This window comes from Ornithorhynchus anatinus, chromosome 14, assembly GCF_004115215.2.
Source record: "Ornithorhynchus anatinus isolate Pmale09 chromosome 14, mOrnAna1.pri.v4, whole genome shotgun sequence".
In the NCBI taxonomy this organism is placed as follows: Eukaryota; Metazoa; Chordata; class Mammalia; order Monotremata; family Ornithorhynchidae; genus Ornithorhynchus; species Ornithorhynchus anatinus.
Window position 1 is genome coordinate 50,716,956 of NC_041741.1, and position 13,155 is coordinate 50,730,110.

Below are 13,155 nucleotides of genomic sequence, written 5' to 3' on the forward strand. Positions count from 1 at the left end.
TTCACTTCTCTGGGCCTCACTTCCCTCATCCGGAAAATGGGACTTAAGACTGTGAGCCTTATGTGGGACGGGGACTGGGTTCAACCTGATTAGCTTGGATCCCAGCGCTTAGATCGGTGCTTGACACATAGTAAGTGCTTAACAAATGCACTTATGTACATATCTGTAATTTATTTGCACCGATGTCGTCCCCCCCGCACCTCGGACTGTAAGCTTGTGGCGGGCAGGGAATGTGCCTGTTTATTGATAATAAAAATTATAATAATAGTGGTATTTGTTAAGTGCCTCCTATGTGTCAATCACTGTTCTAAGCACTGGGATAGATAGAAACTAATCAGTTTGGTCAAAGTCCACGTTCCACACAGGCCTCACGGTCTTAATCCCCATTTTCCAGATGAGGTAACTGAGGCCCAGAAAAGTGAAGTGACTTGCCCAAGGTCACACAGCAGACACGTGCCAGAGCCGGGATTAGAACCCAGGTCCTTCTGATTCCCAAGTCAGTGCTCTATCCATTAGGCCATATTCTTGTACTGTACTCTCCCACACGCTCAGTACAGTGGAAAGAGCCCGGGCTTGGGAGCCAGAGGTCACGGGTTCTAATCCCGGCTCCGCCGCTTGTCAGCGTGTGACTTTGGGTAAGTCACTTAACTTCTCTGTGCCGCAGTTACCTCATCTGTAAAATGGGGATTAAGACCGTGAGCCCCACGTGAGACAACCTGATCACCTTGTATCCACCCAGCGCTTAGAACAGGCTTTGCACATAGTAAGCGCTTAACAAATACCATCGTCATTATTATTATTATAGTGCTCTGCACGCAGTAAGCGCTCAGTAAATACGACTGAATGAACGAACGAAACACCATCACGATTAAACGGCTTGTAGATTGCCGCCTGGCCACTAACCAGGCTTCCCACCTACTCCCCAGCGACAGCCAGAGATACGATTTTTGAACTTTCTCTGTTTCGGTTTCCCCCTCTAGACTATTCGCTCACCGTGGTCAGAGATCGGGTCTGTCGACTCTGTTATACTGTACTCTCCCGCGCGCTCAGTACGGCTTTCTGCCCAGCCTAAGCGCTCGATAAATACCACTGACGGATTGGTTCTATCCAGTGAATCACCGCGGTGTCTCTAGAACAAGAGCAGACACAGAAATCCGATCGTGTCCCCCGAGGGGAGAACTCTCCTAGCTTTCACAGGGACCTTGGCTTCTCCGCGCTTAGCACGCGATCTGTGCTTGGATCCCAGACTCCAAAGGAAGGAGCTAATTCCCCATCAGGAAGGCTGCCCCCCCGGAGGTGGGGAGGGGAAACCGAGTCAGCACTGAGCCCAGGCAAACTCCTCAAGCCACCCGATCCGGAGTCGTGACCCGTTCTCAAAAATCCCGATTTCTCCGTGGCTTCTGCGAAATGCCCATTGGCTCTCGCCCTCATTTACCACAACCCCTCCCCTTCATCCTTCTAGCACGCCGCCAGGCCGAGATAACGAGGGTGTCTACCTGCCGCAGATACACCCTGAGCCCAGAACTCTCTAAAAACCAAATGAGGCCAAACCTCTGAAGCGGAGTGAAATCCACCGCCTCCCGCCTTCCGCTCCGCCCTTCGCTTGACTTTCCGCTAGGCCCCGGACGTGGACTTTCCCGACTGTCCTGACGTCCGATTTTTATTTTTTAATATGGTATTTGTTTAGTGCTTACTGTGTGTCCGGCACTGTTCTAAAGCGCTGAGGTAGATAACAGTTTCTCAGGTTGGACACGGTGCCTGTCCCACACGGGGCTCGCAGTCCAAAGTTGCAAGGGAGGAGGATTTAATCTACCTTTTTACGGAGGAGGGAACGGAGGCCCGGAGAAGCCAAGTGACTCGCCCGAGCGGCGGAGCCGGAATTAGCACCCGGGACCTGGGACTCCCGGGCCCCGGCTCTTACCCCTAGACCAGGCTCCTTCTGATTTACCCGGGGTTCTCTGTCTGGGAACGACTGGATTCCAAACCAAGGAACATCCACACACGGGCCTGCGGTCAACACCCTCCCTTTCCCCTCCCGGCCCTCCCAAGATGGAACTACTGAGTCCGGTGACCTACGGGGGCCTTGATGGTTTCTGAAGACAAAATGGGTCTTCGCTGATGTGCTGAAGCAGCTTCGGAGCCTGAGGTCTCTCCCCCTTCTTGCCTGGTTAGGAGGAAGTGACTCAGGGAGGAGTGTTGAGCAACGTTTACTCCCCGCACGAGGGAGATGGGGGGTGTCTGGTCCTCCCTGGCCCCCAGAAACCCCCCGCTCTCTGGCTCCGCCCCGCCCCGACACCCACCGGCAGGCCGCAGCGGAGGAAGGGGTTGAGCCGGAGCCGAGGTTTCGGGTGCCGGCGGAGGGGGGCAGGAAGTGGGGGAGACGGAAGAGTCTCGACGAGAAACCCTTCCTTCCCAACTCCACCCAGCCCTGGAGGCCACGCGGGAGATGTCCGAAGTGTAATCGCCTCAGTCGATTCTGATGGCCTTCCCCATCGACAAACCCACAGGTGCGACCGCCTTACGTGGGACCCCCGGAATGCCACCAGAGGCGGTCAGTCGGCGGCACGTATCGAGCGCGTCCCGGGCGCACGACGCTGCGCCGAGCGCTGGGGCGAAGGCGATACGAGGGAGAGGGTAGAGGCGATCCCAGCCAATAAGGAGCCAGACTAGTCTAATCCCTGGAGGGCCGAGGCTCCCTCTGAAAAGCCTGGATTCTCAGGGGGCCGGCTCTCCTCTCTCCCGCCTCCGTGGAACAAATCGATCAGTCCGTGGTATTTATTGAGCGCTCACTGCACGCAGAGCAGCGGACTGAGCGCTCGGGGGAGTCCAACACGACAATATAGCAGACACATTCCCCGCCCACCACGAACAAACACATGGAATCTGAAGGAAATCAACACTAGGCCGCTTTTCTACCCAGGGGAAACTCGGGGTGTGAACTTTGATTGTTCTTTCTCACGGAAATGAGCTGGGATTTTCCCAAGATCATCTCTACAGAATGATTACGGGTCAGGGGTGGGAAGTACGCCAGGCACCTATCGAGGGACTGAAAATGCCTCCTCTATTTATCTGCCTCCCCACGAGAAGCTCCGCCAGCCAGGGCTTTGTCTCTCCGTCAGACACTCGGGGCGTGATTAAAAAAATAAAGGCCGGCAAATGAGTCTTGCGAGGCGGCCGCCGTCTGGCTCCCAAAGCCCTTCCCCCTGGGTCGGGGGTGAGAGGGGCCTGTGGAGCTGAGGGAGCCCCGCCGGAGACCCTCAGGATGCTCACGGCCTGACCCTCGCCTCCGGCTCCGGCCGACGGGAAAAGGGAGAGCGGGAGGGAGGGTTGGAAGCGGCGAAGGAAGGGAGGGAAAGGCGTGACGGGCCTCGTTACCCCTGATGTCTGTTGACGTTGTCCTCCGTGCGAAGCTCCGGCGGACATCGGGTCGGGGGGGAAGGGGCATCCAACGGCTGCCCTCCGTCCCGGACCCTCCTCTGGCCGCTCTCTAGCTGGCAAGCGACCGGCCAAGGAAAACAGAAAACCCCTCCCTCCCTCGCTCTCTCCACAGACGCCGATGGCTTTGGCTTTCTTCCCGGGGTGCCGATTCGGGCCCTGAGCCGACCCCTCCTGGCCTCCCAGGGCCAGCGAGACAACGGTGGGCTAAGGGGAGGGGGCGAGGGGAGGGAAAAGGCTTTGGCAACTTTTGCAAACGGCGATTTCGTGCGGCGGAGTCTGGGGGGATCAAGAGATGGGACACTGGCGGGCGCAAAAACAATACAATGGCTTCGTCCGGGCACCCAGTCACTCCCCGTCCCCCGGGGCCTCCATTTATGCCCTGGGCATCGTCTCCTTTCCCTCACACCCTCTCTCCATCCTCTTCCCTGTCGGGAAAGAAGGCAGCACAGTGTGGGTGGAGCAGAGAATAAAAGGAGGCAGGAAAAGGGGTCGCTGCTTCCGGATCTATCAGGAATAGCAACTCCCCTCTCCCCCCAACACACACACACACTACACCGTCCCCCGCCCCCCTTTCACACACCTATTCCCCCTGCAAAGGGGAAGCCCCCCGCCCCCCCCATCTCAGCCCACCCCCTCACAACCCACAGCAAGCAGGCCCGGTTTGCAGCAGGGGGAAGCGGGAGGGAGATGCCCGTCTCCCTCCGTCCATCTGCTTAGGGGTGAGCTCCTGCCCCAGCCCACGAAACTGGGCCGGGGTCACCACCTTCGGGGGTGGCCATTTGGGTTTTGGGGGCACCAATGGATGGTCCGTCCCTGTTTCCACGTGTCCGTCCCTGGCTCCATCGAAGCATGTCTTCTGTGCACTGTCCAGCCTCTGTGTGCGTGGGACCCTGACTGCATCTGATCCCACCTGTAGGTCTGTGCACATGTGTGTGTGCGTGTTCATGCCTGAGTTTGTGCTTGTCCCTCTATCCGGCAGTTCATCCCCACCTCCGTGTGTGTCCGTGGGTCTTGGACCGTGTCCATATCCGTGTGAGTGCTCCTGGTGGATCTGGGCATTCGTCTTCCCCATGGGTCAGTGGGTCTATCTCCGTCACAAGCGGGTCTGGGTCAGGGGGTCTGGCTCTGCTCCACGTGGGCCTGAGTGTGAGCCTGGATCGGGGGGCCTGTGTGTCCCTACCCCAGGTGGGTCTCTGTGAGCCTGGATCCGGGGGGGGGGGGGGTCTATGCGAGCCTGGGTCAGTGGGCCTGTGTGTCTATAGCCCAGGTGGGTCTGTGTGAGCCTGGGCCAGTGGGTCTGCGTGTCCCTACCCCAGGTGGGTCTGTGTACCCCTATCCCAGGTGGGTCTGTGTGAGCCTGGATCGGGGGGGGGGGGGGGGGGTGTCCCTTCCCCAGCTGGGTCTGCGTGAGCCTGGATCAGAGAGCCCGGGTGTTCCTACCCAAGGTGGGTCCTGGGCCATTGGGTCTGTTTGTCCGTAGCCCAGGTGGGTCTGTGTGAGCCCGGATTAGGGGGTCCGTGTGTCCCTTCCCCAGGTGGGCCTGTGTGTGAGCCTGGGTCAGGGGGTCTGTGTGAGCCTGAATCAGAGGGCCTGGGTGTCCCTGCCCAAGGTGGGTCTGTGTGAGCCCGGATTAGGGGGTCTGTGTGTCCCTTCCCCAGGTGGGCCTGTGGGTGAGCCTGGGCCAGCGGGTCTGTGTGTCCCTAGTCCAGGTGGGTCCTGGGCCAGTGGGCCTGTGTCCCCCTAGCCCAGGTGGGTCTGTGTGCACGCCTGGGTCAGGGGGTCTGGATCAGGAGTCCCTGTCCCTGCTCCCGGTGGGCTCTGTGTGTGAGGCGGGGTCAGTCGGTCTGTGTGAGTCTGGATCAGCGGGCCTGGGTGTCCCTGCCCAAGGTGGGTCCCGGGCCAGCGGGTCTGTGTGTCCGTAGCCCAGGTGGGTCTGTGTGTCCCTAGTCCAGGTGGGCCTGTGTGAGCCTGGGCCAGTGGCTCTATGCGTCCCTAGCCCAGGTGGGTCTGTGTGAGTCTGGGCCGATGGCTCTATGCGTCCCTAGTCCAGGTGGGTCTGTGTGAGCCTGGGCCAGCGGGTCTGTGTGTCCCTAGCCCAGGTGGGCCTGTGTGAGTCTGGGCCAGTGGGTCTGTGTCCCCCTAGCCCAGGTGGGCCTGCGTGTCCCTAACCCAGGTGAGCCTGTGTCAGCCTGGACCAGAGGGTCTATGTGTTCCTAGCCAGGTGGGTCCTGGGCCAGTGGGTCTGTGTGTCCATAGCCCAGGTGGGTCCTGGGCCAGTGGGTCCGTGTGTCCCTAGCCCAGGTGGATCTGTGTCAGCCTGGGCCAGTGGGTCTGTGTGTCCCTAGTCCAGGTGGGTCTGTGTGAGCCTGGGCCAGCGGGTCTGTGTGTCCCTAGCCCAGGTGGATCTGCGTGAGCCTGGGCCAGCGGGTCTGTGTGTCCCTAGCCCAAATGGGTCTGTGTGAGTCTGGGCCAGTGGGTCTGTGTGTCCCTAGCCCAGGTGGGCCTGTGTGAGCCTGGGCCAGCGGGTCTGTGTCCCCCTAGCCCAGGTGGGTCTGCGTGAGGCTGGGCCAGTGGGTCTGTGTGTCCCTGGCCCAGGTGGGTCCCGGGCCAGTGGGTCTGTGTCCCCCTAGCCCGGATGGGCCTGTGTGCGGGGGTCTGGGCTCGGGGTCCCTGCCCCTGCCCCGGGAGGGTGTGAGCGTGCGATCCGGGGTCAGGGGTCAGCAGCAGGGGCAGGGGGGCAAGGGGCAGGGGCCGAGGGAGGAGGGAGGAGGGAGGAAAGGGGCGGCCGGTCCTTACCCTGCGCGGAAATCGGGGCCCACAACTTTCATTCACCCGCCGCCTCCGCCTCCGCCTCCGCCTCCGCCGGCCCGGGGGGAGCGAAGCACTGCGGGCCGCGCTGCTCCCCCCGCCCGGGATCGCCGCTCCTCGGCCCTTCGGCCCCTCGGCCCCTCGGCCCCTCGGCCCTTCGGCCGCTCGGCCCTTCGGCTCCTCGGCTGCGGTCGGCCCCCGGGGGGGGCCGGCGGGAAGCTGTGCTTGCGCGGCGCCGTCTGCAGGGGGCGCCGTCCCCGCCCGCCCGCCCGATCCCCGTCCGCGCCCGCCGGGAAGGAGATCCACCTCCAGCCCCGACCCGCGCGGCCGCCGGCACGCCCCGCCCCCGCCCGCGGCCACGCCCACTTCCTACACCCGCGCATGCGCCGCCCCGCCCCCGGTCCGGGCCTCGCCCACCTTCTCCAGCCGCGCGTGCGCCGCTCCGCCCCCCTCCCCGGGCCACGCCCATCGCCCACCAACCGCGCATGCGCCTCTCCGCCCCGTCCCCCGGGCCCCGCCCACCTTCCCCGACTGCGCGTGCGCCTCCCCGCCCCCCGGGCCACGCCTTCTCGCCCCCGACTGCGCAAGCGCCGCCCCCTGCGATCCATCATTCACTCATTCATTCATTCAGTCATTCATTCACTATTCTTTATTGAGCCCTTTCTTGGTGCAGAGCACTGTACTAAGCGCTGAGAAAAATACAATTCGGCAACAGATAGAGACAATATCTACCTAACCACGGGCTCGCAGTCTAGAAGGGGGGAGACAAACAAGACAAAACAAATCATTAGGCATCGATACCATCAAAATAGATCAATAATGTGGATGATGTTGGTATTTGTTAAGCGCTTACTATGTGCCGTGCACTGTTCTAAGCGCTGGGGGAGAGACAGGGTCATCAGGTTGTCCCTCGTAGGGCTCGCAGTCTTCATCCCCATTTTACAGATGAGGGGACTGAGGCACAGAGAAGTTAAGCGACTTGCCCAAAGTCACCCAGCTGACAGGTGGCAGTGCCTGGATTAGAACCCATGACCTCTGACTCCTAAGCCCGGGCTCTTTCCACTGAGCCACGCTGCTTCTCGTGGCTCAGATATTCTATTATCAACAGAATCGTAGATCTAGACACATCATTAATAAAATAAATAGAGCGATACGTATGTACAAATATAGACTAGTGCTGTGGGGGAAGGGGGTAGAGCAGAGGGAGGGAGTAGGGGTGATGGGGAGGGGGAGCAGGGGGAAAGGCAGGCTCAGTCTGGGAAGGCCTCCTGGAGGAGGTGAGCCCTCAGGAGGGCTTTGAAGAGGGGAAGAGAGTTTGGCGATCTACCAGTCGATCGATCGATCAATCAATGGCATTTCATTCATTCAATAGTGTTTATTGAGCGCTTACTGTGTGCAGAGCACTGTACTAATCGCTTGGAATGGACAATTGGGCAGCATTTAGAGACAATCCCTGCCCAGTGACGGGCTTTTGAGCACTGAGCAGCTGGGGCTCCTTCCCCTTCCCCCCAGATATCGCTTTTGCACTATTTCCCGCTCCCCCATCTCTCTCTTTCCCTTTTGTTTAATCGTATTTTTTAAGTGCTTAGTCTGTGCCGGGCACTGTACTAAACGCTGGGGTAGATCATTTAATCGTATTTATTGGGTGCGTTCTGTGTGCAGAGCACTGTACTCAGCGCTTGGGAGAGACAATGCAACAATAAACAGAAACATTCCCTGGCCACGATTACAGATTACTATCTAGAAAAGGAGGCAGACATTAATATCAATTATAAATAATAACAATTATGGTAATAATAATAATGTTGGTATTTATGAAGCGCTTACTATGTGCAGAGCACTGTTCTAAGCACTGGGGTATACAGGGTAATTAGGTTGTCCCACATGAGGCTCACAGTCTTCATCCCCATTTTACAGATGAGGGAACTGAGGCACAGAGAAGTGAAGTGACTTGCCCACAGTCACACAGCTGACAAGTGGCAGAGCTGGGATTCGAACCCATGACCTGTGACTCCAAAGCCCGTGTTCTTTCCACTGAGCCACGCTGCTGCTGGCATTTGTTAAGCACGAGACACTGTTCTAAACGCTGGTGTAGATACAAACAAATCGGATTGGACACTGTCCCTGTCCGAGGTGGGGCTCACAGTCCCAATCCCTATTTGAAAGATGAGGTAATTGAGGCGTAGAGAAATAAAGTGACTTGCCCCAAATCGCACAACAGACGTGTGGCAGAACAGGGATTAGAACCCATGACCTGCTGACTCCCAGGCCCGTGCTCTATCCATTACGCCATGAAATAACTAATTCGGACACACTCTATAACCCACGGGGGGCTCACAGTCTTAATCCCTATTTTACTGACACTTCACTTCTCTGTGCCTCATTTCCTTTATCTGCGGAAAAAAAAAGGAGGATTTGATGTCTGTTCTCCCTCCCACTTATGCTCTGAGCCCCATGTGGTTCCTGATTATCCTGTATCTACCCCAGCGCTTAGTACGGTGCTTTTTTGTGGTATTTGTTGAGTGCTTACTATGTGCTAGGCACTGTTCTAAGAGCTAAGGTCAATACAAGGTCATCAGGTTGTCCCGTAGGGGGCTCACAGTCTTCATCCCCATTTTACAGATGAGGTAACTGAGACACAGAGAAATTAAGTGAGTTGCCCTTGGCATCTAGGAGATGTTTAAAACAAACCACAGTTATTACTACTATTATTATAATGAGGTAACAGGCACAGAGAGTGAATTGATTTGCCCAAAGTCACACAGTGGTGGAGCAGAGATTAGAACCCAGGGTCCTTCTGACTTCCAGGCTTATGCTCTGTCCACTAAGAGGCCCATATCATCATCATCATCATCATCATCATCATCATAATGGCATTTGAAAAATGCTTCCTATGTGTCAAGCACTGTTTTAGGCGCTGGACCCAGTTCCTGTCCCATATGGGGTTCACAGTCTGAAGCAGAGGGAGGAGGATTTAATCTCCATATTACAGACAGGGTAACTGAGGCACAGGTGAGGGAGCTAAGGCACAGAGAAGTTAAGTGACTTGCCCAAGGTCACACAGCAGAGCAGTGGTGGAGCAGGGATGAGAACTCAGGTCCTCTGACTCCCAGGCTCACCTCCCCAATGCACTTCCTCCATTCTTGCACGTGAGCTGCAGAAGACTGTTGGTGGAAATCCAGACATTAGGTTGACCTCGTCCAACTCAAACTCCTCCTCATCCGCCACCTGCCCGGCAACAATTCTTCCTCACCCTAAAACTCCCTGCACCCTCCGCTCCCTCCCTCCTCCCGTCCCTTCTTTGACTCCAGCTTCAGATCAGAATCTACACCCTCCATCTGCATTTCCAGTCACTTCATTTCTCTGTGCCTCAGTTCCCTCATCTGTAAAATGGGGGTGAAGACCGTGAGCCTCACGTGGGACTTCATTCCCCTGTATCTACCCCAGTGCTTAGAACAGTGCTCTGCACGTTATAAGCGCTTAACAAATACCAACACTATTATTTCCAAGCAAAACTCTCTGCACCTTATCAAAACACTTGTCCCCACCCTTCTCTCTTGACCGCCATCTTCAACCACTCACTCTCCAGTGGCTCCTTCCCCTCTGCTTTCACAGGCTCATGTAAACCCTCTCCTGAAAAAACCTTCCCTGACTCCCTCCAGTCATCACTCCATCTGCTGCCTATTCGTCCTTCTCAAACCCTAGAGCCAACTGTTTACACCCACCGCCTCCATTTCTTCTTCTCCACTTCTCTCCCTGATCCCCTCCAATCTGGTTTCCGCCTTTCCGCTCCACACACTCCACCCTCTCTCGGATCACCGATCACCTTCATCTCGCCAAATCCAACGGCCTTTACTCCATCCCTCCTCGACCTCTCAGCTGCCTCTGACACCATCGACCACCCCTTTCTCCCGGAAACATTATCCAAGTGCTGAGGGAGATACAGTGTGATCGCATTGTCCCACGTGGGGCTCACGGTCTTAATCCCCATTTTATAGATGAGGTAACTGAGGCACAGCGAAGTTAAGTGGGCTTGCCCAAGGTCACACAGCTGACGAACGGAGGAGCCGGGATTGGAACCCGTGTCCTCCGACTCCCAAGTCCGTGCTCTTTCCACTAAGCCACGCTGCCAACCTACTCACTGTACCTCGATCTCGGCTACCTCGCCGCCGACCTCCTTGGCTCCGGCCTCCTCCGGCCTCCTTCCCAAAGTGGTTTAGTGGAAAGAGCCCGGGCCTGGGAGTCTGAGGACTCGGGTTCTAATCCCAGCTCTGCCGCTTGTCTGCTGTGTGACCTTGGGCAAGCCACTTCGCTTCTCTGGGCCTCCGTTCCCTCATCTGTAAAATGGGGATTAAGTCCGTGAGCCCTACATGGGACAACCGGATTACCTTGTATCTACCCTATCAAGAACACCGCTTGGGACACAGTAAGCACTTAACAAATACCATTATTATTATTATTTTCTAGGGGAGGTCACCACTCTTCTCATCTATAAAGCCTTGCTAAAATCACATCTCCTCCAAGAGGACTTCCCCGAATAAGATAGCACTTCCACACCCCATTTGCTCTCCCTTCTGCATCACCTACATATTTAGCTCTGTATCTCTTAAGCACTTTGATACTCCTCCCAACCCCAGCCCCATAGCGCTTATGCACACATCCTTATATATTGCCTTTTCCCCTTCCTGCAATTTATTTCCAAGTCTATCTCCCCGCCAGACCATCTGTCTTCCCCATTCTAGACTTTAAGCCCACTGCGGCCAGGGAATGTGACTGTTTATTGTTGTATCGTACTCTCCCAAGCATTAGTACAGTGCTCTGCACACAGTAAGCATTCAATAAATACGATTAACTGACTGACTAAATGCTCAGTAAGTATCATCGATGGACCGAACAAATGACTGATTGAACCTGAGTGCTAATCGGGATGAATCCCAACGCGGAATGGGACGGGAGGAACGAGAGCGAGGCAAGAATGAACCGTCACTAGGGCAGGGGAGCAGAGATAGACCAATTTCTGGCCACTCTAATGTGGGCTCTCTTACCACAAACCCCTAAACACAAACACATTGGTATAAACAACTACACATTGACACAGACACACAATGAAACAAATTGGAATAAATTGGTCCAGATACCCACACTGACAAAGACACACAGGTGATCCAGGCAACACGTGGACAATAATACAAATACAGACATTCACACATACACGCACAGACACAAATACCGACACCAATATACACTGAGGCAGTCAAGTACACCCTGAGGCAGACTCACACAGGCACACTGACCCAAATACAAACACAAAGTAACACAATGATTGCCAGAGGCCAAGTCGAAAAAACATGGGCCCGAGACCCAGAATGTCGGGAGCTGTGTGACCTTGGGCAAGTCGCTTAACTTCTCTGTGCCCCGGATTCCGCACCTGTAAAATGAGGAGTCTCCACCTGTTCTCCGTCGTAGTTAGACTGTGAACTCCATATGAGACAGGGACTGTGTCCAACTGGATTACCCTGTATCTACCCTAGCACTTAGTACAATGCTTGGCGCACGGTAAGTGCTTAACAAATACCACAATCATTATTGTCATTATTCAGTATACACTGACGCAGGCAAACGCACACCGACGTGGAGCCGCACGCTGGCCCAGACAATCAACCGATGAGACATAAACACACTGACACACAAACACACATCTCCACTGCTGCGGTATCGAGCGGTGGGTTGTGAGGGAAGGCAGAAGCCCGGTCAGGGACTTGAAAAATCAAGCGGTGGGTTGTGAGGGGAGGCAGGGGGAGGAGGGGAAAGTCTGAGTCATGGCGAACCGTGAGCCAGAAGCGGCGGCGGTGACGGGGAGGAGGAGGAGGAGGAGAAGGAGGATTTAGTGTCGGTGTACCGCTGAGGGCTTGGCATCGCATCACTGACGATATGAGGCTGTGGCAGGCCTTCCCGAGGGCTCCGGCCCAGCGGTCCACCCCCTCTCCCCCCCTCACACAGACCCCTAGACACTAACTTCATCGTGGGCGGGGAATGTTTAGCTATTTTGTTAATGAAATGTACATCTATTGATTCTATTTATTTGCTATTGTTTTAATGAGATGTTCATCCCCTCGATTCTATTTATTGCTATTGTTCTCGTCTGTCCGTCTCCCCCGATTAGACCGTGAGCCCGTCACTGGGCAGGGATTGTCTCTATCTGTTACCGATTTGTACATTCCAAGCGCTTAGTACACTGCTCTGCACATAGTAAGCACTCAATAAATACTATTGAATGAATGAATGAATGAATGAATGTGTTATATTGTTATATCATATCCCCCAAGCACTTAGTACAGTGCTCTGTACGCAGTAAGCGTTCATTAAATATGACCAGAAGGCTGATTGACAACCCCTGGCTGAGCCAGGCAGAGAAATCAGTCGGGGAAACTGACCTGCACCTCCCACTCCCAAGCAGGGAAAACTTTCCAGCTCCCTGTTCCCAGTGAGTCCATACAGAATTCCTTTTGAACCTCTGAACAAGGCACTTTAATAATAATAATGTTGGTATTTGTTAAGCGCTTACTATGTGCAGAGCACTGTTCTAAGCACTGGGGTAGATACAGGGTCCTCAGGTTGTCCCGCATGAGGCTCACAGTTAAACCCATTTTACAGATGAGGGAACTGAGGCACAGAGAAGTGAAGTGACTTGCCCACAGTCACACAGCTGACAAGCGGCAGAGCTGGAATTTGAACCCATGACCTCTGACTCCCAAGCCCGGGCTCTTTCCACTGAGCCTCACTGCTTCTCTACTTCTCTGAGTCTCAGTTCCCTCACCCGTAGAATGGGGACGAAGACTGTGAGCCCCATGTGGGACAGGGACCGTGTCCAACTTGATTAGCGTCTAGCTATCCCAGCGCTTAGTCTAG

At 55.8% G+C, this 13,155-nt stretch overlaps 1 protein-coding gene across 1 annotated transcript in view; it reads right to left on the reverse strand.

The window, feature by feature from the left end:
- Positions 1-6,354, reverse strand: part of GRAMD4 (GRAM domain containing 4) — a 105,662-nt gene extending 99,308 nt beyond the window's left edge. The window contains exon 1 of the mRNA XM_029078802.2: positions 6,235-6,354. Within this exon, the coding sequence (XP_028934635.1) occupies positions 6,235-6,266 (32 nt within the window). The 5' untranslated portion in view covers positions 6,267-6,354. The remainder of the gene's footprint in view (positions 1-6,234) is intronic.
- Positions 6,355-13,155: the final 6,801 nt, after the last annotated feature.